Here is a 24,796-nt window from a genome sequence, read left to right as displayed (position 1 = left end):
TGCGCGCGCGCGCGCGCGCAAATACGGGTGCGTGCACGTCCACATAAAAATTCAAGTTGTTGCTTAAGATTTGTGTACTTTATGTATATTATAACTCGATAATTTTTTTTAACCTCAAATTTTTTTTTTAAACAATGAAAGCTTTTTTTTTTTTTTTTTTAAGCTGGCTCTGTTGTCGAAAGCTTTTGTTTTATCCTAAGCATTTTAAAGGTTACCTGACCATTCAAGCATTGGGATTGCCTGTGGGGGAGTAAGAAGTAGGAATCAGATAATCTGAAGACCTCAACAGTTGCCTAATATTCGTCACCTGTCCTATGAATGAGAGGCTGGGAGAAAAAAGAGAAGAGTGAAATACACACCCAACTTTGAAGAAAAAGAAGAAATTCAGGAACTACTTACTTCTACAATGTCGTCATCAAACAACAACCAAAAATCATGACTCTTAACTATTGCGATATAATGTCCTCGATTGGGACCACTAAAACAAAGAGAAAGAAAAGTTAATTTCATACAATGTTTATTAACATCATTCTTCTATGCCCGAATTTCACGTTCTATAAAGCAGCATAACTGAAACCGATAAAAATACTCCTTACCTATCCTTCCCCAAAATATCAAGCCACATTGATGTGAACTGGCATTCTATTTTAAAATCAAATAATTAGCACTCTACTTTGAAAGATATAATCAGCATTCTATTTATATGAAGTTACGCTATTAAAATTATTTGTCTTTTATAACTTATTATTTTTAAAATAACTTTCAAATTTGCTTCTATGAAAAATGTAAATACATTTTTTTCTAGCATTTTGAGGGGGGTGGGGGTGTCACAGTCTGAGTTAAACTACAGAACAACACAAGTAAACATTTTTTTCTAAGTCTTACTCTCTTCGGAAAAGTTTTTCTCTTGAGGAAAGGTATCGAGTGATAGTTAAACAAGCAAAGCTATCAAATCTACAGTTCTGAAATCAATCAAGCTTGACCTTCATAAACTTCTTTAAAAACAAATGACATTTTGTTAGTATTAGTGCTATTTTTAAGTACCTAGATCTTAGCACCATTATTAGAATGGTCTCTGCGTCTCATTTTAAACAAATCTGGAATAAAGAAATCTAGAAACTCATCAAAATGCATGTGGGACTGTTTCTTCAAAAACAATAAATCCTTTGCTTTATAAAAGACGTGGTGAAGATTTCAACTTCTCCCCGTTTAAATATGATTCATTATAAAAGCTTCTACATAATTCTTCATTAAATTGTAATTCCATTGTAATTGTTACAGTATAGAATTTGAGATAATTTTCCACACAAAGTATTGTTAATGTGAACATTATCTTAAGAGTAGCAACATGAGATAAAGGAATAAGCAGCCTCTGTGCCTCCTGGTGTCGACTCCTCTGACCCGGTTAGGGGAGACGAGTACCCGAGGTGACAAAACGACACAAACAAGAGGACCGCTCTTTCCCCACAGACGAAAACCCCTCAGAACTATTTTTTTAAGAAGGCTTTTAATTCTAAAATTCTGAAATAAAAACCAAAATAAACAGATTTTCCCCATTTCTCGGGGGTTCATCTAAAGAATCATGTGTTTATATAAGAGGCTAAGAATTTTATTTTATTTTTTGTTTTGTTTTGTACTTTTTTAAGGTGGTAGAAAGGCAGAGAGAATCACAGAAAGGCTGAGGAACAGAGCCTGAGAGGGAGGAGGCAGGTGGGGGCCACAAAAGTTAGGCATCGGGCAGCTCGGCTTTTTCCTTCGGCAAACAGGTGGTTTGAAGAACAGACAGAAGTCGGTTACAGAAACTAATAGGAGGAGGAAGGGCTGAGGCTCATAAACTTACTAGGCGCCCAGGAAGGCCGTTTATTAGGGATTTGCATCCTGAACATAAAACACGCTCACTGCAGTGGGCGTGAGTGCTTATCGTGTGCACATAAGGGTGTTGCTTTCTGTGGGGATCAGAAAGACACCAACACTTCCTGCCCCGAGGACACGGTCAGTGCAGCAGATAACCCTCCACAAACACATTTCGGGGCAAAACAGAACATAAAAGCAGAGCTGCGGGCGCAGTGGAACGGACAGACCCCGTCCGGCGAGAGAGGAGGTGGGAGGGACAGGGCTGAGGACTCCAGGAAGGTTGGTTCGGGGGGGGGGGGGGGGGGGGGCCTGAGACGGGCCAAAAGGGTCACACTTAAGAATTCCGCAAGCACCTGTTAGAAATCTACGCGCCACTGAGGAGAGAGAACGCATAGCTGGACTGGCACGGGCTTGCCGAGGACGAGCGTCCTCGACAGTTGAAGGATTCAGGCAAAGTAAACCATCTACGCTCTCGTGTGAAATCTTACTACAGATAAATCTGATAAAAAAATAAAAAAGATTTTTAAATGCTGTTAATCTGTATTTATTCTGAGAGAGAGAGAGAGAGAGAGAGAGAGAGAGAGAGAGAGAGAGAGAACGAGCAGGGGAGGGGCAGAGAGAGGGAGACAGAGGATCCTAAGGAGGCTCTGCGCTGTCAGCACAGAGCCTGATGTGGGGCTTGAACCCACGAGCTGAAATCAGGACGCTCAACCCACTGAGCCACCCAGGCGTCCTAAATGTTGCTACTCTTTTGTTAACGGACAAATCATTTCCTGTTTTAAGAAGTGCCTGTTCTCATAAGGGAAACATATATAAACTGATAAACAATACAACACAGGGCAGTAAGTTACGGCTAGCAATACACATCTAGTAGCTACGTGAACACAGAGGCATGGAACCAAATGTAGTGATATTTCAATACAGTAATATTTCAGTACACCAAAGTTTAAGGAGGAAATGATAAACGCACTGTATCTGAAACACCCATCTTGCAATCAACCTATCCTGACACGACGACCCGGAAGGATCAAGAGCCTTGGAAAGATCCACGCCGGGACCATCCTGAACGCCCGCCCCACAGACCAAGAACCTTGCCAGCTCGTCCCTCGGATGCAGTTACCTTCCACAGTGAACCACCACGGCGACGAGGTCGTACATTCTGTCAGGATTGGTTGCGTCGCCAGAGGTGTTAAACAGACGAAGTTCTAAAGGAAAAACTACCCGGTAAGACAGTTTTGTGTATCGATGAAGTTGATCCATGTACTTAAACCTCTTCAGGTGCAGAGCTAGAATCATGGGCAGTTTTTTAACTTTCATCCTATTCAAATAAACACGGAGACAGAATTTCATAAAAGACATCCACACCATGCCCTTAAAAGAACTATCAAACTTTAGGATTCCATTGACAAACCATTAGTAGTTTTAATAGCCCAGCACTGCCCAGTTTTGCATCTTTCTACCAATTACTTTTATATTGGCAAAGCAACATTCTGAACATCTGAAGACTATCCCACCCCACCCGTCATCGACAAACCACATAAATCTAATTCATACTCAATACGGCTTCAAAATAGATGGACGACATCAGTCCGCTGTTAAGAAATCCTTATTCTGAAATACAGGTCCCTAATGATAAGGCAAACTGCACATGATGCCTATGATTGGTGGAGGAAAACCAGTTCCTTAGAGCTGCTAACTCCTTTGGATGTGAGTGGAAACTGAAATCCATCTGTCCCATCAGTCTATATAATTCAGTAACAGACTGACACAACGAGAAAAGCATGAAAGACCATTCTGCGAAAGGTGTTTGCCAGAGATAAGAAGTAACTCCGCATTAGGAATAAGGACTACGTGTATCCTCGAAAAGAGAGTAAAATGACCCGCAAATTTAGGGTTAAGTTTTTTACTGTAAAACACCGGCTATCCTCCGCACTCTAAATAATCTTTATTACGCCCTTAAATGTCATTTCGCCCCGACACGACTCCGCACTCCTGGCTCCTCCTAATGACAGCCTATTCTTCTGCAGGCTCAGCTCAAACGCTGTCCCCCCCCCACACACAAGTAACCCCTCTCTTCAGTCCCCCGTCGGCACTTTCTAGATTCACTCTATGCATGTACAGTTTATGACCCCATCAAATGTTTATGATGATTATGGGTCTTTCTCTTCTTCTAGGGTCTAAAATCTTGCCAGGGAGAAACCATTTTTATTTTGTTTTCATTTTCTTGCTCTATCGAGCAACATGCCTGGCACGTGACAGATACCTGACAAGTGTTGCAGCACTGAATTCCGTAAGTGTTCAATGAAGCAAAACACTTCATTAATTAAAAAATGAAATTTACTAAGCCATTGCCTCTAATGAAGTGAAAACAAAAATCATTCTGTAGCATCTCGCTAAACCTGCATCCTACAGATCTTTAATGCGGTGGGCAGCTTGTTATTCCGGAAACATTTACTATTCTACCCTGGCCTTTGAAAAACATTAGCGAGAAAAAACATAAACCGATATTCATTCCCGGAAAGAAAGCTAACAGTGTAAGAGTCTTTATGGCCTTTGCCTCAGTAATCCCAACTTCTAGAACTTACATATATCTTCTCAGATGCAAGACGTCTGAAACACATTCACTTCTAGACTTATTTTAGATCGTGAAAAACTGGGAAAATCCTAGAGACAGGCATGCGACAGAGATATTATGGGTTCAGTTCCAGACGGCCACAGTAAAGTCAGCATTGCAATAAAGCCAATGGAATGAAATTTTTGGTCTCCCAGTGCACATAAGAGTTAGGCTGACATACCGTGTCCATTAAATGTGCGCTATCATTACGTCCAGAAAAAACAATGCAGACACCTTAACTAAAAAACACTTCATCGTGAAAAACTGCAACCCCTCACCCAAGCCTTCAGCGAGCCATAACCTCTTTCCTGGGGAAGGGTCCTGGCTCACTGCGGACTGATGGGGGTAGTGATGATGAAGGTCGCTGGGGTGGCTGCGGCACTTCTTAAAAGAAGATAATCACGTCTGCCACACTGACGGACTCTTCCTCTCGTGAACGATTTCTCTATAGCACGAGATGCTGTCCGAGAGCATTTCACCCGCAGAACTTTTCTCAAAATCAGAACCAGTCTTTTCAAACCGTGCCCTGCTTTAACTACCAAGTTTGTGTAGTACTCCAAATCCTTCGTGGTCACTTCAACCGGCTCCACAGCATCGTCAGCAGGAGCAGATTCCATCTCGAGAAACCACGTTCTCTGCTCAGCCGTGAGAAGCAGTCCTCACCCCATCGCGTCCTGTCACGAGATCCCGGCAACGCTGTTTCCACCACATCCGCCGTGACTGCCTCCACTGCCGTCCCCAACCTCCAAAGTCATCCCCGAGGGTGGGAATCCACTTCTGCCAAACTCTTATAAAAGATATTTTGACCTCTTCCCGTTGTTCTTAATGGCTTTCCATTTCAGGAGGGATTTAATTTACTTTGCCCAGATCCATCAGAAGAATCACTGTCTATGGCACCTGCAACTTTATGAAATGGTATTTTTTTTTTTTAATAAGTCATTTCACTGTTTATTTTTTTTTTCAACATTTATTTATTTTTGGGACAGAGAGAGACAGAGCATGAACGGGAGAGGGGCAGAGAGAGAGGGAGACACAGAATCGGAAACAGGCTCCAGGCTCCGAGCCATCGGCCCAGAGCCTGACGCGGGGCTCGAACTCACGGACCGCGAGATCGTGACCTGGCTGAAGTTGGACGCCCAACCGACTGCGCCACCCAGGCGCCCCGAAATGGTATTTCTTAAAAAATAAGAAAGTCAGAATGACTCCTTGATCCACGGGCTGTGGAATGGACGCTTGTCAAAAAGGCACGAAAACATTCATCTCAGGGCACAATCTCCATCAGAGCTCTTGGGTGACCAGGCAGCATGATCAATGGATGAAGAGCAAAATTTGAAAGGAATCTTTTTTTTCTGCCTTTTCCCCGGGCAGAAGGTCTCAACGGTGGGCCTCAAATATTCAGTGAACCATGTTGTAAACAGGTGTGCTGTCATCCAGGCCTTGTTGTTCCATTTATAGAGCAGAGCGGATTCAGCGTAATTCTGGAGGGCCCCAGCATTTTCAGAATGGCCAGTGAGCATCAGTTTCAGGTCACCAGCTGCGTTAGCCCCTAACAAGAGAGCCCTGTCCTTTGGAGCTCCGAAGGCAGGCACGGACTTCCCTCTAGGTGTGCGAGTCCTTGATGGCACGCATCGTCTTCCACAGACGGCTGTTCTGTCTACACCAACCACCTTCGTGAACGATCTTAGCCAGACCTTCCGGGGAACTTGCCGTAGCTTCTGCATTAGCACCGGCGGCTCTGCCTTTACTTCCACGTCACAGAGACGGCTTCTTTCCTCAACCCGCCCCCCGCAGCTTCCAATTTTTCTCTTGCAGCTTCCTCGCCTCTCTCCGCCTTCAGAAAGTTGAAGAGAGTTTTGAGGGCTCGCTCTGGGTCAGACTTTGGCTCAAGGGAATGTTGTGGCCGGTCTGCTGTTCTGTCCAGACCACTCGCACCTTCTCCGCGTCGGAAATAAGGCTGCTTCGCTTTCTTGTCACTCGTGCGTGCGCCGGAAAAGCACTCTTCACGTCCTTCACGAACGTTCCCTCGGCACTTGCAACGTGGCTGGAGTCCGGCACAAAGGACCCAGCTTTCAGTCTGTCTCAGCCGTCAACGTGCCCTTCCTCACTAAGCTTCACCATTTCTAGCTTTTGATTCAAAGTGAGAGACGTGGGATTTCTGCTTTCACTGGCGCACGGAGGGGTCACTGCAGGGTTACTAATGGGCCTAGTTTCAATCTTGTTGTGTCTCAGAGACTAGAGCAGCCAGAGGAGAGGGAAAGGGGGCCGGGGCGGGGGGCAGGGGGGGAACGGACGGTAGAGCACTCAGAGGACATACAACTCTCATCGAGGAAGCTCACCATCTTGTGAGGGAGTGGTTTGTGCTACCCCCAAACATTACACCAGTGACATCGGAGAGCACGGGTCATTATACGAAATGTGATAATAACGAGAAAGCGGGAAATTTGGTGGGAATTGCCAAAATATGACACAGAGACACAAAGTGAGCAAATGCTGTTGGAAAAAGGGCCTCAATAGACTTGCTCGACGCAAGGACGCCATAAACCTTCAGTATGTTAAAAAAAAAAAAAAACGCAGCGAAGTACAACACAATAAGCAGGGCACAATAAAATGAGGTGTGCCTGTACCTGTCTTACAGAAACTTCTTCGTAAAAGAGGGAATGATCACCAACTCATTTCTGAGGCCAGCTGAAAGCCGGTACCAAAACCTGACAACGGTATTACAAGAAAATCCCAGACCAATAATATCCCTCACGGTATCTCAAAGATGTGAAAATCAACAGAACATTAGCAGACTGAATCCGGCAACATATAAACCTCCCTTGGCGATGATATTATAGTTCTCCTAAATGAAACGCTGACGTTTTTTTCCTCAGGTTCTTTGTAAATAAAGACCAGTAACTGCAAAAATGGAAAGATTCCTTTATGTCCCTGAGTTAACAAAGTAATCATAAATTTGTAAGGAGCATTTTAAAATATTAATTAGAGCCCATTTCTCCTCCGGAAGAAAAGCGTCCTCAGCCCAACTTCAGTTTTCCGGAAATTTTAGATCTCCGCAGAAAAACGATGCTTACCAACGATGTGATTTTGAAAAACAAGCACATCCCCTTCCAACCTAATCAGAGTATTCTGGACCAGGAATGAGCGGACTGCAGATACTATTTTCTTAGCAAAAATGTACCGCCCTCGTCATACACCAGGTTACAAAGTCAATGCCTACAGCAGCCACCGTCAGAAGGGGTGGCGGGCACATCTTCTCAACCTGGGGCCCCATGACCCAGCGAGCAGACCCTGACGAAAGAAGTCGTGTGCCCGAGATTTATCAGAGCGCTGCTCTGGGGGCCGAGTGAGCAAAGCCGAGAGGGAAGAGGAGGAAGCCAGCTGAGGGTTCAGTCTCAGGAAGAAGCCCACAGAGAGCAGCTCCAGCTTGGTCCCTCGGGGAAACCCTGCCTGGACTCTGAATCTCCCTGCAGATTTCTCTGGACCGTGGAGAGGTGACTGGGCTTTCACACTCTCTTCTCCCCCTGCTGGTCATAGGTCACAGGTTAAAGAAATTCCCAGAAGCTTCCTTCCGCGGTAGCCCCAGCCCCAGAGGAGTCCTCTGAAGAAGAGCCAGCGTGAAAGTGCCCCAAAGGAGTGGGGGGTGGCGGAGAATGGGCCCTGAGGCCACTCCCGGACTAGAATACCGGCCACTCTGCTGCAGGCAAGGGGCGGGGGGTGCGCCACGAAGGCGAGTTCCATATTCTAGAGCTGTCTGCTGCCTGGAGATTCCACAAGAATGGCCAGAAACCATTTTTTAAAGGAAAATTTCCCATTTGTGTAAACGGCGGGAGCCAAGCAAAGAGGTCCACACATACTGCGGGCCAGAGGGCACTAATATGCAAAGTCTACCCCAGACAACTTTAACATGCCATCAGCACAAGCACATAAGAACTTAATGGAATTCTGTTGGCAGAGGAGTCTTGACCACGCAGAAGAGTTTCGTCATCGTACAGACAGAAAATTCCACCTTCTCGTGGACTGTCATGTCAACGAGGCCTAACTGGGGAAGGTCAGGCTGAGTGTGACAGGGAAACGGAAGTTATGGCTGCGCGCGAGGAAGACACCAGACTGAGTGGGAAGCACTGAGAGGAGAGCTGGACCCGACGGAGCCTGACTCCAGTGGGTGTCATCCACGAAGGCAGGTCTGGGGACAGGGCAGATCCAGTGCCACGGCCGGGGGGGGGGGGGGGGGGGGGAGTCCTGATCGCTACCTGGGGATGCTACCAGGCGCGCATCCGGACAGCATCGACCCGTCAAAAGACAGAAGGACCGAGGCAACCAGACACACGGGTCAGATTCAGGAGGATCCCAATGGGGGAGGGGGTGCCACGGTCTGAATGCCTGTATCCCCCCAAAACTCATGTTCAAAACCTACTACCCGCCGTGCGGTTCTAGGAGGTGGGAGGAGGTGGGGCCTCCGGGAGGTGCTTACATCATGAGGGTGGAGCCTTCACAGATGGGATTAGTGTCTTTATGAAAGACCCTAGAGAGCTTGCGGGAGTCCTTCCACCAGGCAGGAAGGCACCTGCTGGGGACCACGAAGAGGGCTCTCACCGGAACACGACATGCTGGTGCCTCGATTCTGGACCGCCAGCTTCCAGAGTGCGAACGAATCGATAGATTTCTGCTATTGATAATCCGCCCAGTCTACGGGGTTTTGTTACGGCAGTCTCAGCAGACGGAGACAGGGTGTGTGTGAGAGGGCTGACTACTCCCGACGTGATACTAACCGTGACGAGAACCTGCACACGCAGGAAAACGATATGCATCTAGCTAGGGAAACCGAGCAGAAGGGAAGAACTTGGCCTCAGGAACAGGAAGAACCTCAGTTACCACTAGATCAGGCTGGACAGAGACAGGCAGCGGCCACAACAACTAGATGCTGAGTCACCTGGGCACTGCGTGAGTCGTCCTCAACGCTGCCCGCGGACAGCGGTGGGCCCGGAGGCGGGCTCGGCTGAACGTGGCCTAAAGGGAGAGAGAGTACAGGGAGGGGAGAGAGTACAGGGAGGGGAGAGAGTACAGGGAGGGGAGAGAGTACAGGGAGGGGAGCGAGGAGGGGTGTGTAGTGGAGAGCCGGTCAGGCTGGCTCAGCTTTCCACTGTCACTCGTCATCAGATCCCGCTCTCAGGGAGAGGCGAGTGACAGGCGAGTGCTCCTTAAAATCCCAAGCGGCACTCCCAGCCCAGAGGACAGGAAAACAGCACCTAAAACAACGCCATAAGCCCTCAAATCCTCTCGGTCCGGTTCCCCGGCTTCATCACCTTGCTCCTACCCTATGCTTTTTTCCTCCCACTGGGTGACAGCTCAGGACTGCTTCATCCACATTTACCAACCTCGTATTTTTCCCGGACTGCGCTATACAGGGGTGCTACGTGAAAGGAGTCAATGTGCGGACAAATTCCGTATGAGAGATCAAAAGATAAATTCCTTCTATTGTGTGGGTCTTCTCAGAGTCCACAGTATGAAGCATGAATAAACAATGAAGAGGAAATTTTACTACATAGCCAATTCATTTGATCACGGAATACTTATTCTAGGGCACCATTTCCAGAAGTCGTTCTTTGACGTTGTTCCAAGACGGGCTGGTTGCAAAGAAGACACTGTCTTTACGTTAATACAAACACAGATTCCGAATGAAAGCCAAATCGCATGCATTTTTCTATTGTGGTAAAGAACATATGAACTCCAGCATTTTCACCCCTTTTAAACAGAGAGTATGGCAGTGCTGCCTATAAGCACACAGTGGTGCCACAGATCTCCAGAACTGTGGGGAAAATCGCCCGATTTTCATTTTGCAAACTGAAAGTCTACACCCGCTGAATAACTCCTCCCCTTCCCTCCCCGCGGACCCGGACAAGCACCATTTTATTTTGTCTCTCAGAATGTCACTACTCTAGATTCCCCAGATCCCTCGAATCCTACAGAATTTGCCTTTTTGTGACCGGCCTACTTAACATGATACGCTCAAGACTCGTCTATGTTTCAGGTGCCAAGGTTTCCTTCCTTGCTGAGGCTGAACGATACCCCATTTTACGTTCACCCCACATTTTCTTTATCCGCTCCTCTGCAGATGGACATCTAAGCGGTTTCCTCCTGTTGGTTATTGTGAACGAAGCAGCAACAAACACAGGAGCACACACATCTCTTCTGACACCGTTTTCAACCCTTGTGGATACATACCTCGAAGAAGGAACGCGAGACCCTGAGGTAGCTCTACTTCCAGTATTTTGAGGCACCTCCACACTGGTTTCCATAGGAGCCATGCCAGGTTATAGTCTCACCGACACTGGACGAGGCACCAGTTTCTCCACGTCGTCGCCACACTTACCTTCTCACCTTCCAATAATGGCCACCCTAACTGGTGCGGAAGGGTACCTCACTGCAGTTCCGATGTGCCTTTTCCCGACGGTTAGCTTTAGTTGAGTATCTTCTCATATGCTTGGCGGCCATTTGTTTATCTTCTTTGCAGAAATGTTTACTCAAGTTCTTTGCCTGGTTTTTGTCGCTGAGCCGTACGAGTTCTCGATATATTTTGGGTTATTCACCTCTTGTCACCTCTTGTATTGGTTTTCAAATATTTTCTCCCACTCATGCCTTTTCACTCCATTTATCGTCTCCCTATGTTACGCGTACATTTTTCAGTTTGACAGAGTCCCATCTGTCTACTTTTGCCTTTGTTGCTTGTGCTTTTTGGTGTCATATTTGAGAAATCATGGCCATATCCAAGGTCATGAAGACTCTCCGTTATTCTAGGGGTTTTACAGTTTCAGGTCGTATGTTTAGGTCTTTCATCCATTTTCAATTAAGTTTTGTACATGGTATAAGGCAAGGTTTTGCACATGGATATCCAGTGGTCCCAAAACATCGGGTGAAGAGACTGTACTTTCCCTATTTTTGTATCGTGCGGCCTTGGCGCACTTGTAGATCACCCGACCATGCGAGTGAGGGTTTATTTCTGGGCTCCCTACTCTTTTGCATTGATCTATAGGTCTGCCTTTATCCCGGTCCATGCCGTTTTAATTCCTGTAGCTTTGTAATAGGTTTTGAAGTCAGGAAGTGTGAGGCCTCCAGCTTTGTTTTTCTTTAAAGACTGTTTTGGCTTTAAGAGTCCTTCAAGATTTCTCCTATGAATCTTGGGTGTTTTTTTCCCCTATTTCATCAAAAACTGCTATGGAGATTTTGATAGAGGTTAAACTGAATCTGTAGACTCTTCTAGGTAGTATGACCATTTTAACAGTATTAAGTCTTCCAATGCATAAACGCAAGATATCTTTCCATTTATTTGTACATATCTTCTTTAATTTTTCAGTACCATTTTATAGTTTTCAGGGTGCAAGTCTTTAGCCCCCATCGTTAAGTCCATTTCTAAGTATTTTATTCCCTTTGATGCTACTGTAAATGGGATTCTTTTGTTAATTTTCTTTTCGGATTGTTCAGTCAGTGCCCAGAAATGCAACCGATTTTTGCGTGTTGATTTCGTATCTGCAGGTCTGCTGAATTGATTAGTTCTAACAAGGTTTTTTTTCTTGTGGTCGTTTCATCTTTAGGGTTTTCTGTCAATAAGATCGTTATCTGTGAACAGAGATAATCTGACTTCTTCCTTTCCCTTTTGGATGCCTTTTATTTCTTTTTCTTCTTTTTTGCCTAACTGCCTGGGCTCGGATTTCTAATACTATGCTGAATAATGGCAAGACTAGGCATCCTTGTCTTGTTCCTGATCCTAGAGAAAAAGCTCTTATTTTTTTAACCACTGGGTCTGATGTTAGCTGTGGGCTTGTTATAGATGGTCTTTATTATGTTGAGGTATGTTCCTTCTATCCCTAGTTTGCTGAGTGTTTTTATCATGGACGGGTGTTGAATTTTCTCAAATGCTTCTTCTGTGTCCACTGAGACGATCCCGTGGTTTTTGTACTTCATCCAGACTGAAACCTTTTGAAGTCAAACTGGTTTCTGTTTCTTTAATAAGAACTATGATCTGTATATCCAACACAATCTTACTCTCTTATTCCGAGACTACAAACTGTGGACTTTCAGAGCTGGCAGATGTCAACTAATGCAAGTGAGACCCAAAAAGATTAAATGAGACTTGCTCAATATTACAACGCAAGTTACCAGAAGGGCTGACGCTAGATCCTAGTAGAAAACAGATAATTTCTGTATTGCTGTCTTCCCGTAAACTAACGTGCAACTTATCCTACAGAAATACTCTAAAAACTGTGTGAAAATGTGTCTGTTGGTGGGCATATACATACAAAATATGCATGTTCACCAAAGCAATGTAACAGTTTAAAAAAAAAAAAAAAAAGGGAACAATCTAAGCTATTCGATTTAGCTGTGAACACAGTTCACAGATTATGGTATATTATGGTACGCCCATACAAAAAGTCTATGGAGCACCTCTTCAGAATGATGTAAAAATATACTTTCAGTGACATGCTTGTCATTTATTAAGTGAAAAAAGCTACAAAACTGCATATAAAAATTTGATTCCATTGCCAGAATTACATGTGTGCATACAGACACCCTTCAAAAATCCAGGATACACAAAAATGTTAACAGCGCTTTCATAATGATTCTTAATTGATGTATACTTATCTATATTTTCTAATTTCTTTACAGAGCATATATATATATACATATATATACGTATATATATGTATATATACGTATATATATATATATATATATTCCCCATGTATATTAACAAAAAACCTCATACTAAATGATATATTAAAATCTCGTGGATGTCTGCAAAACAAACAGCTTGAGTTTGTAAACCACCTTTAATTACTCACGTATATGGCTAGTTGTCATTCTGTACAAAGACCAGCGAGGCTCACAGATACGCCTTCCTCCATGTGGCCAAAGAAGTTCGCGAGTCGGATTCCTCTTAGTTACATTTAGTCCTTGACTCTGTCTTCCTTAACCAACAGTCTTAGACACCTTCTACACTTTCAGGATTAATCTGATACGTCCTCTCCCAAACTTTTGTGAGGTACCCACCCCAATCATCTTCACTAACAGAAGAGAACAATGAGTCATCTGCTTTGATTACCTGTGTCCACTACCTAAAACCCCTCCCTCCCTTCCTAATAAATGTATCTGTGTCCAAAATAAAAACAAAAACATAATCATTTAAAAAACCTAAGTTCTTCTTTTCATGAACATTTCAGTTCAACCGTCAGGTGGGGCCATACTAGGTAGACGGCTGTGCCGTCAGGGGAGAGGGGAAACCCAAGCAAAGAGCAAAGAGCATGTCTGTATGACATCTGTGCATGGTGGGGGTGGAGGGAGAAGACCGGTTACCTACAGGGTCACTGAACAATTAAATAAATACAGAAAGATAACGGGAGCCAATTTTTACTTTCAGAGAAGGAAACCACAAATATGAAAAAGGAGAAAACTAGAATGGACCCTATGGTGTTGGCTGAAATTGGGGATTTAATTGTGAATTCATGGTTTTTCAATATGGAAAGATCAACAGGCAAGATACACAGGTAGAGATGTGAAATTGGGAATTTAATTGGGAACTTATGGTTTTTCAATACGGAAAGATCAACAGTCAAGATACACAGATATAGATGTGAAATTGGGAATTTAATTGGGAACTTATGGTTTTTTAATACGGAAAGATCAACAGGCAAGATAAACAGGTATAGATGTGAGCATATACCCCCACCCTCCAGCTCTGCTCACCCAGGGGGCTCGAGAACAGAAACATCCCGATAGCAGGGAGCACACCTCTATCAAAGTCTTGCTTTCTAAACATCATTCTCCTCCTCAAAGGAACCAGGTCTCTCTGGGGAAATGGCTGGACCAGAGTGGGGGCAAGGCAAGTACAAAATGAGAAAATGGGCCAGGAGTATCTTGTGGTGCCAGAAAGTAAAGAAACACTCAAGGATGAGGGGACATGTCATAAAGACACAGGCACCAGCTTGAAGGGGTTCCCGCTGGCCAAATCGGGGATCATCTGCACATAAAAAAAGTAAGAATGGCAACGGATCATAACCCGCTGAAAAAAACAAACAAACAAACAAAAACCTGGAGTCCAAACTGAGATTTAGAAAATGAAAAATACTAGAAGTCTGATGAGGAATGGGTGTATTTACAATCTAAAAATAACCTCCACACAAAATACTTATGAATTATACATGAGCAAAAGCACAGCGTAAGAGTGAAGAACTCTGGGAGACATCCCCTTAATCAAGTGCTCAAAAGTAACAGCACCAGTAATGGGATGTGCAGCAAAGGGTTAACCTAGCAGGCCTCAGACTGTCTTTACAAAGGTCTGCTTGTGGGGCCCCTGGGTGGTTCAGTTGGTTAAGTGTCCCACTCCGGCTCAAGTCATGATCTCGCGGTTTGCGGGTTCGAGCCCCGCGTCGGGCTCTGTGCTGACAGCTCAGAGCCTGGAGCCTGCTTCGGATTCTGTGTCTCCCTCTCTCTCTGCCCCTCCCCTGCTCACACTCTGTCACCCTCCTGTCTCTCAATAATAAATAAACGCTTAAAAAAACCACTTCTATTAGAAAGGTCTGCTTATAAGGGTGATCCTTGGTTAATATATGAGAATTTGGATTTGAGGAGTGTCCCTAAATGATAAGCGTGTCTCAACACGCCTAAATTGTTTGAACAAACAATATGGCTTATGCTCAACACCTGTTCTCCTTCTGAGAGTCTGGAATTTTGGTACATGCTGGGCAGACGGCGCCTAGCCTTCGGTTTAAAACACTGGACACTGAGTCTATAATGAGCCTCCCTAGCAGAAAACACTTTTCCCACGTCACATTCAACGCTACAGGAGTGAAGTACGCCCACGTGACTCCATGGGACTGGACTCCCGGAAGCTCACCTGGTTTTCTGCTTTGCTGACGTGCTTTGTCACCTTTCCCTGTAATAAGTCTCAGCTCTGAGCATGACTACATACACGGAGTCCTGTGAGTCCTTCTAGTGAGTGTCAGGAGTGGTCTTAGGGACCCCCACACACCATGTGTCACTTAAGAGGATACAATGGGAAGAAGAGAGCTTCACTTCTGGGAGACTCCCACCCAGAATACATAACCTGAACCTAATCCTAAGAAAACACGAGATGACCCCAAAGAGGGCGGTCTATAACATAACGAATCGGCAATCTTCAAAACTCTCAAGATTTTTAAAGTCAACAAGAGACCAAAGAACTGTTCCAAATGTAGAGACTAAAGAGACACAAATACTAAATGTAATGTATGTTTCTGGCCTGGATCCTTTTTTCCATAGAGGACATTACCGGGACATCTGCACTCATAAAATAAGGTCTACGAGAACAGTGGCGTGCCAGCGTGACTTTCCCCGTGTGGGTGAATACGGCCATGGGAAAACTTCCTTGTTGGTAGGAAATGGCTACTCAAGTGTCCAGGATCGTGGGACATCACACCAGGACCTTATTTTCAAACGATTTCGGGTAAAATGGCATTCTTGGTACGGTTCATACAGCTTTTCTTTGACTCTGAGGTTGTTTCAACGTAAGAAGTAAGGTAACGAGAATGATGACGACAACTCCATTCCCTGATACCGAATCCCAAAGAAGAGAAGGTACAACATCCTATGTGGGAAGAGCAGAAACTCGGGTACAGCTCCCCCTACCTCTCCCCACCAAGGAAAAAGCTACACAGGCAGCAAAGCCTCAAAGTCAAATATTTTAACCGTACTGGTTTAGGATTGTTAAACAAGTGTAGAAAGTGGCCTGAGGGTGGAGAGTGGGATACTGTTGATCTGGTAAGAAGTTAATGCGTCTTCATTACTCAACGATAACATTCAAAAGTTTTAGTGTAAATTTTCACACATCCCTTTCAGCTAGAAAAGCCCATCGATAACATCCATTGCCAGAGCAATCACTAAAACAGTTTAAAAACTCTAAATTACCGTTTGTGTGCCTCCTGTTTGCTGCGACATTCTTCACAGTAATATTTGTATTCACTGCACAGAGTTTCTGTGTTGCTAAAACCCCTGTGTAAAATTCAAAATAAATTTATTTTGTCTATACCGGAAAACTGTGTGTTTGTTTCAAAATATTCTAAACCAAAGACATTCATTGAATTTCAACACAGATACATCTACAATTACCTTAAGCAGTGAGTGATCGATGTGTTTTGTTCCACGTCAACAGAAAGGTCTAAAAAATCTTCATCTTTGCTGCTTATCTGGAAAAACAGGGAATTACCTTTGATTTTTTAAAATATCAGTAAATCACTGCTCTGAAATGATAGAATTAAATTCATTCTATTAGTAGTAGGTATATGAAGAATTCTTTTTCCCCCCAAATTCACAAGAAATCTCCTTGATCTGGATTATCCAACGGGACACTGAGTAAACGACCCTCATCATGTGGACAGGTTAAACAGCAAAGTACACCTGGGACCGATTCCCTTACTGGCAGAGGCTAGGATGTCAAATCCCATCACTTTCCTGAATCTCGGTATTATTGTCAAGCACGAAACAAACTGCCCATATACACTGATACTTAAAACACACGCACGCACGCACACACAGGCCAAGACGGAATGAGGATGCTTGGCAAGGGCCTGATGCCCGTGTTGTTTTATCATTCAAGGAAATAATTATAGCCTAAAATGCCAAATTACCATCTTCACCGATGACCTTTTCTAATTCTTCCCTAAAAAAACCTAACGTAAGGTTCTGTTTGAATTATGGGTAAAATCATCTGATAAAAAAAATCAGTGCTTATTCGTTTGAACAGGATTAGGGTGGAACTGCAGACTGTCACTTTTCCTAGCTCTTTCCTTCGATGACTCTCCGCCCGGGGTGAGCGTACAACAGGGCTCTGGCCGAGCCTCGCACCCACCACGGCCGTACCCCCGGGGGGTAAGTGCTCTCCTGCTTCAACGGCGCACCTGTTTCAGGAGCTCGGCATCAGTAACTTGTGATACATCGTGTAGCTGTACGGATTTAGAGCCGCATCTACTATGCCCTTATGCCAACAGGAGTACGTTTTTACCGTGTACACAAGGTACAGTGACACCATGAGATAAGTGATCTGGGTCACGAGAGATTCAGTGAACAAGAAACAATAAGGAAGATGGCAGAGAGAGAGGAAAGGGAACGTGAGGTGCTTAAGGAAAAAGAATCAGCTCCGTTTTGGAGGAAGGGTGGCGTGGCAGAGACAGGCTAACACGCGGCTTTACGTGCAGGCCAAAAAGGAGTGAAGATTTAAGAGCCTGGTGTTTGTCAAAACGAGGTCTGCGGGTTCTCAGGCGCTGCCTCGGCGGTCTTCATTTTACATTTCCATCTTTATGATATAGAAGGAGGCTCTGGATCATCTGGATATATCTGAGTTACTATGTTTGGGTTCACAAGCGTGCTGGTACCAGGCAATCGCCGAGTGGGGCACTATTTAACTTTCAAAGGTGTTTGTAAACACGTCTGCTTGTTGTCGGACTCCCATGATCTAACGTCAGGTCACACCCAGGATGTGGGAGACTCAGAGAAGCAGTCTAAGCTGGAGACGTGGGTGGGGAGTCATCAGCACAGGCGGTAACGAAAACGGACTGTGACCCTCCCGATGCAGAGCGAGAAGCCACCCAGAGTGAAAGCCTGGAGGACACCCACATTTAAAGACTAAACAGAAGAGAAGGAAAGAGGCCGAGAAGAAACCATCAGAAGACAGAGTTGTCAAGGGACCCAGCCTCCTAACCAACTGGGGTATTAACAACCGCGTTACCAACACCTGCCACACAAACACTGCCTCCCCCGAGAAGCCCACTCCTACGTGGAGAGGTCAGGTCTCCTTGTTCTCTGACTCGCGCGGGCTCTTGTGCTTACCTGAACCGTTAACGTACTGGACTGGAATTGTCTACCTGTTACCGGTCTGTACTCCTCTACGAGCAGCTGCAGATCAGGACCTCTATGTCTTACTCACCTTCTGCCAACCTCTACCCATCGTCTACCTGGCCCAGCTGGCACTTAAATATTTATGCAAAACTAAAGAAATGATACATATTCACTCTTCAGAAATTCTCAATTTCATCCCTCTAGCTGAGTTTGATAAAGGCCATGGGGTACTGATGACCATTTACTGAATCTGCAAGATAATGACTGGGGTTCTGAGGAAATAGTCTCAATTCATACCTTTAATTCTTGGGAAACTATCTGCAAATATAGACTGCAGGCCACAGGAGGACCTAGCAAAGAATGGGGGGAAGGATCACTAGCCATCCGTTGCGAATAAAATAAATATTTGAGCAAACAAGGATCGGTGACATCACTTTGTCCTTCAAAAACATCTAATCCTCATCCCCCATCGTCCCCAGTCTACAAAATAAGCTTCCAAGGCCTGGCACCACAGCATCCCAAAGACCTCCACAGGGTCCCAAATCTACTCTGCCCGCTTCACCAAAACTACACTTCCCAACATGCTAAGCAAATTTAACTATCTCCTGTCTTCTTGAAGAGGATGAATTCTACATGTCTTCGAACACAGACCAACTTTCATCACACCAAACACCAACCAACTGCCAAATTCTGATTCTCCCCACTCTTCCGATTGAAACACCGCTCAGTGTATTTCCTAAAGCTTGGAATTCAGCTACAACAGAATTTTTCTTTGTAAGATGTCTCTATAAAACTCATGTTCAAACCAGTGGAGTTGCTCAGATCGAATAAAGGTGAGTCCTGAGACCAATTCCTGCCATCAAACACTGCCCAGTCAAGCTCTTACTGCAATGGCCACAACAACGAACAGTAATCCTTACTCTAACCCAAAAACACCCACACAGGATGTTAATGCATTCAAGCATTCAGTTAAACCTCTTTCGCTTGATGTGAAAGAGGTTCACCAATAAAAATGGATTCACAAAAGAGAATTTTATTTATTACAACTGTGTCCTTTCATTAACTAAAATTACACTGTTGACAATGATCATCCTGCAGCGCTCTGGTTATAGTTAAAAAGATGAACGCATAATCCACAGTCAACAGTCACTCAGCTTTATTGGTTAGGGTTCCACTGAAAGAGCCTATCTTTTTATTCATGGTTGAATCAAAAGGATCACTATTTGCTCTAAGAGAAAGAAACCGCACTACTGTTTACATTAGCACCAAAAACAAAACAAAAGACAAAAGACCAACAACAAAAAACCCCCACACTTAGGTATGTAAAGCTAACAAAGTATGTACAAGATCAACACGAGGACAACGACAAGATGACTTCTTCCATAAGAAAGAAAGATGTAAATAAATGCATAGTCCATGTAAATGGACAGTAAAGACTCAACGTTGTCAAGAAGTCAGTTCTGCCCAACTTGATCAACAGAGTCAACACAATCCATTCAAAATCACAGCACATGATTTTATGGATAATAAACCAGTTTCTAAATCTTTTATGATTCTCCAGTTTACATGGAGAGGCAAGAGGCCCAGAGAAGACAAAGCAATAATCATCACAAGTGGGAGGCAACCTAGACATCCTTCAGTATGTGAATGGATCAACTGTGATATGTCCACACGATGAAACAGAAATTCCATGGTGAAAAGAAACGGGCTGCCAGGCTACAAAAAGACATGGAGACACCTCAGGTACATATTGCTAAGAGAAAGGAGAAATCTGAAAAGGCCTCGCTCCTATCTACGATTCCAACTGTATGTGTCACCCTGTAAAAGTCAAAACTATGGAGGCAGTAAAACGACCGATGGCTGCCAGGGATTTGGGGAGGAAGGAGGGGTGAATCTGTGAAGCACAGAGGATTTTTAGGGCACTGAAACTACTCTGTATCATACTGTAGTGAAAGACACGGGCCATTATACGTTTGTCAAAATACACAGAACCACAGACCAGGTGATACCAAGAGCGAACTAAAATATGGACTACAGAATTAGTTGATAATGCAGCCATCAATTACTGGCCCATCAACTGCAACCAATGCACCTCAGTAGTGCAAGATGTTAATAACAGGGGGGAAGTGGAGGAGAGGAGGTATTCGGGAACTTTCTGTACTTTCCACTCAATTCTTCTGAAGTCTATTAATTAAAAAAGAAGAATACGGCTCCTTATTAGCCTCCGCCAGTGCAAGTTTATCCGATCTAGTCAACCAAGGAACTACGTTATTCTTCCAAACATCCATAAAACATCTGATCTTTTCTCGCCGTGGACTCTCTTTTCCCCTGGACGATGCTCCTCTCCTCTTAAAACTAGTAGTGCGACCATCATGCTGACGGCTGAGTCAGGCAAAAATCCTCAGCGGATGCTGGATCCTAGGGGAGATTTTGATGAAGAACAAGGTATTTGTGTCTCCCCACAGACTGCCCACTAGTTACAAGGGCATAAAGGCCGGTCATCACCAAGCGGAGAAACTGAACAACAATTTGAATGGGAGATCAAAGTTAATTTCCCCATGAAGAGGCAGGTGGGTACTGTGTGCCCACACAGGATGCCCTGAGAAGGACACAACACTAACTGACCACTCCAGCCAAGAACGCACCCGCATCTAATTAGAAGGAAGCATCAGGCAAACTCGGTAAGAGCAATGTTCAACTGTTTTTAAAAAGGAGGCACATCTTCTTTTAAAATGTAAAACAAATGTCATAAAAGACCAAAAACACTACGGGAATGTTCCAGATTAAAGGCGGCTAGAGAAAACATGACAACTATATGAAACGCACACCGCTCGAGCAAACTCTTAACCAGATGCGGTTGCAGGGGAAGAAATGCCGTGAAGGACACTGTTGGCTCAACTGGCAAAACTGAGTAGTGGATGCCTGATTAAACAAGAGTCTGATCTTTCATTCCTCAAGTGAGAAATGAGGTAACGAGGTAACGATATAACAAAAGGACTGAGTTATCCGATCCCATGTGGAATCCAGTGGAATCCATTTTTGGGCTTCCTCCCTACTGCTCGTCTTTACAAAGTATCCAGCAAGCGGGCGCCTTCCCCACGGAGTATAACAAATACGCTTTAGTTTTTATGCCAACAAGACACATAACTGTAGGGAAAGGAAAAACAAACGCAGGTGCCTCCCTGACCTGTAAGTTTCTTACGGGCTTGCCTGACACACGGACATAGAATTTCCAGAACCCGGCTCTCTGGCCCCTTCTACTGAAACAGAATCAAACACGGTTGATCCTTGAACAATGCAGAGGGGGGTCAGGGGCACCGAACTCCCCAACCCACACCCCCGCTGCGGTTGAAAATCTGGGCGTAACTTTCGACTCCTCAAAAAGCTAACTACTAACAGCCGGCTGCTGACCAGAAAAGCCTTACCGATAACGTAAACACTTGATTAACACACACTTTGTATACGTATCGTGATATCAGTAAAGTAAGCTAGAGAAAAGAAAACGTTAGGAAGAAAATACATTTACGGTACTGTATCCAAAAAAAAAAAAAAAAAAAAAATCCGCAAACAGGTGGACCCAGGAAGTTCGACCCCCTATTGTCCAAGGGTCAACTGTGGTCCGAAACTGCAGGAAGTTACTTTTTCTGTCGTCGCAGGTATTCACTGTTAATAAGCAACATTATGGAAAAAGTGTAGACAGATCCCTTTCAAGTGACAGGTACATCTTTAATCTTCGTTTGTCCAGCCTCGCGTTCCACTCTCTCACTCATCCTCCAAAGAACTTTCGGTAAAAAGGAAGTAAATTTGCTCCCTCTAAAATTTTATCATATACTTACGGTTTCACAAGTAAGACATCTGGTTTCATTTGTTAATGTTCCCTGAAAAATCTCATGAACCCACGTCGGGTCTGGTGGGCTGCTGTTATTTTCGCTGTCGATATTACCATTAGGTAAACGGCCATTTTGCTTTTCCTGCTTTCTCTCTTCTTGTAAGATATCAGCAATTGTATTTAGTAGGTAATTTAAGAATTCATGGGCATCTTGTTGCATGTAGTTGTCAAAAAGCTCTAAAACCAAAAATACATTAGGGCATTATTTCAGAATTAGTAACTTCATTAAAACTAGATTTAAAACGAGAATCTCGTGGTCGATCAGAACCAAGCACAAACGTCTGGCATTGTCGGTCACATACAAGAAACAGACGATCTTTCACATACGGAAACAGGACTAAATTTGGAGAAAAGACAGTTGAGATGAGAACTTTCCTTTTAGAGAAACGATACTAACCGATCCATGAGAAAAGGGCAAAACCCGCCTTGTACGTTTACGTAACATATGGAAGGGACCAGAAACCGCTGTATTATTCCATGAATATTACGACGTGGCAAGTTGTAAAACTGACACTGGACAACCTCTTGCCAACGGGAAGCCAAATGCTTAAGAACCACACAGAAAGTTTGCTGCAATTCTGAATCACTGGGCTGTGCATCCTCGGGATTCAGTCGGGGGGTGGGGGTGGGGGGGGGGGAGGCTGGGACCCGGGACTTTTCAAAGGTCCTCCAGGCGAGTCTGAGCGGCAGTCAGGTCCAGGAAACAGTGGTGTCACCAATGACCTATTCGAGCCAGATGGTCCCTAAGGCCCTTCCAAAGGTGACAGGTGCCCCGCAGCTATACAAATGGGTAAATGTGATGGAAATACTGCTTTACCCTGCGCTTGACCCGACACAACCTGACACTGAAAGGTACGGACTTTACAGGCGGGGTCCCACTGGATCTTTTGAACACCGCTGCGACATCGTTATGGTTATCCTTCAAATGAGGGAAGGGGATCAGAGAGGAAAAGTCACGCTGCTGGGAAATGCAGGCCCAAGATGCAGACCAGGCAGTCCCGACTCCAGCAGGCGGGGTGACTTAGCCGCGCACGGACAGACGGACGCCTGCAGCTTAGTCAAACACGTGCAGCAGGTACCGGGTCAGGAAAATTTTACCTTGATAGATCCTCGAGGACCATTTAACGAATTCCAGGAAGATCACAGTTAACGTATTTTAAATAAAAGAGTATAAATTAGGAAGAAAACTTTGGGAGAGTCTAAGATAAAATAAAATATTCCATTTTAGAAGAGCTACAGTTATGACTGCATAAAGTTACATTCTCTGGATTAGAAGTCATTGAAAAGGCTTACAAAAAACCATAAAACCTAAAAGTTATCAACTTCTCCAACACAGAAAGAGCTTGAGCCAAAGGAAATACAAAGTGTGGAGAGGACTTGGAATCAACAATTTATAGAAGCTAAATTCGAAAGGTTAAGGAACGCGCAAAGACGTTCAACCTCATGGCAATCAAAACCGTCTGGATTTTCTGGTCCGTAAAATGGAATACCATCTTCCTTTGCAAAGTCACTGTGCAAACAGAATGGGAACAGGGGAGAATGTTCACTGGGGAGGTATACTCAAAGAAAATAAAAGAATGATTTCGATCATGGCGTCGGAAAGACCTTTAAAAAGTATCAGATTGACGGTGCAGTTGCTACAGCAAGACTGTTGGGATTCCTATGACGGTCCTACCACTAATTACATGCACGTCATAGGCAATTGACTTAACCTCTCTGGGATGTCAAGTCAAACACAACAATATTGAAGAATGGAGTGAGGGGCGACTGGGTGGCTCAGTCGCTTGAGCGTCCGACTTCAGCTCAGGTCACGATCTCGCAGTTTGTGGGTTCGGGCCCCTGCGTCGGGCTCTGGGCCGACAGCTCGGAGCCTGGAGCCTGCTTCGGGTTCTGTGTCTCCCCCTCTCTCTCTCTCGGCCCCTCCCCCGCTTGTGCTCCGTCTCTCAAAAACAAATAAATGCAAAAACAAAATAAAAAAAAAAAAAAAAGAATGTACTAAGAGCCACACAGGAAGTATCCATCCGTTCACGCTTCATTTCTCTGCTGTAAGCTTGCCCTGAGGGACCTGATTAGCCTTAAACAAACCCCTTATGTTCTTTTTCAGAACAGTAACAGCCCTGAGTCCTAAGATACAGTGCATCGGCCTATGTGGACTTAACATCTACTGATGTGTAATTTGGTGTTCCGAGTGTCCAACGGTCTCTGCCCGCGAGGAAGCCAAGCACTGTGACACCATTCCCCTCCCCCGCTCCCAGCAGAAGTTCAGCACCACACCCATCACCGTGACAGAGCCCCCTCCACTGCAGACCCCCCTGGCCATCTACTCCATCCCTCAGACCAAGCCAAGTCGCTCTCAGAAACCTTGGATGGTTCCGCCTTTGGACTGGTCTAGGCCAAAGTTGGGAAAACTCAAGTCAATTACCTTTCACCTTGCCTCTCAATGCAATAATCCTTCATCCCTGAAAATACTACTCCGTCCCCCAACCCTAGGCTCCCATCCTCTATTACTGTCGTTCATTTACTGTCCCTTATGTCCTTCCTCGACCTTGGGATTTGCTACTCTCTCCACCCTTTCT

The 24,796-nt window shown here is 44.7% G+C and overlaps 1 protein-coding gene across 4 annotated transcripts in view; it reads right to left on the bottom strand.

Moving 5' to 3' along the window:
- USP12 (ubiquitin specific peptidase 12) overlaps positions 1 to 24,796 on the bottom strand; it is a 104,267-nt gene that overhangs the window by 4,040 nt on the left and 75,431 nt on the right. For 3 of the 4 annotated variants that reach the window (XM_058689175.1, XM_058689184.1, XM_058689201.1), the window contains 5 exons: positions 22,168 to 22,397; positions 16,607 to 16,683; positions 16,406 to 16,489; positions 2,975 to 3,172; positions 400 to 478 (listed from right to left, as the gene is read on the bottom strand). In XM_058689175.1, coding sequence (XP_058545158.1) covers positions 400 to 478; positions 2,975 to 3,172; positions 16,406 to 16,489; positions 16,607 to 16,683; positions 22,168 to 22,397 — 668 coding nt within the window. The remainder of the gene's footprint in view (positions 1 to 399; positions 479 to 2,974; positions 3,173 to 16,405; positions 16,490 to 16,606; positions 16,684 to 22,167; positions 22,398 to 24,796) is intronic. The other variant, XM_058689191.1, reaches the window with a different exon arrangement.

This window comes from Neofelis nebulosa, chromosome 1 (assembly GCF_028018385.1).
Source record: "Neofelis nebulosa isolate mNeoNeb1 chromosome 1, mNeoNeb1.pri, whole genome shotgun sequence".
In the NCBI taxonomy this organism is placed as follows: Eukaryota; Metazoa; Chordata; class Mammalia; order Carnivora; family Felidae; genus Neofelis; species Neofelis nebulosa.
Note: the sequence above shows the minus strand (reverse complement) of the source record. Positions and strands in the feature narration are given on the sequence as shown.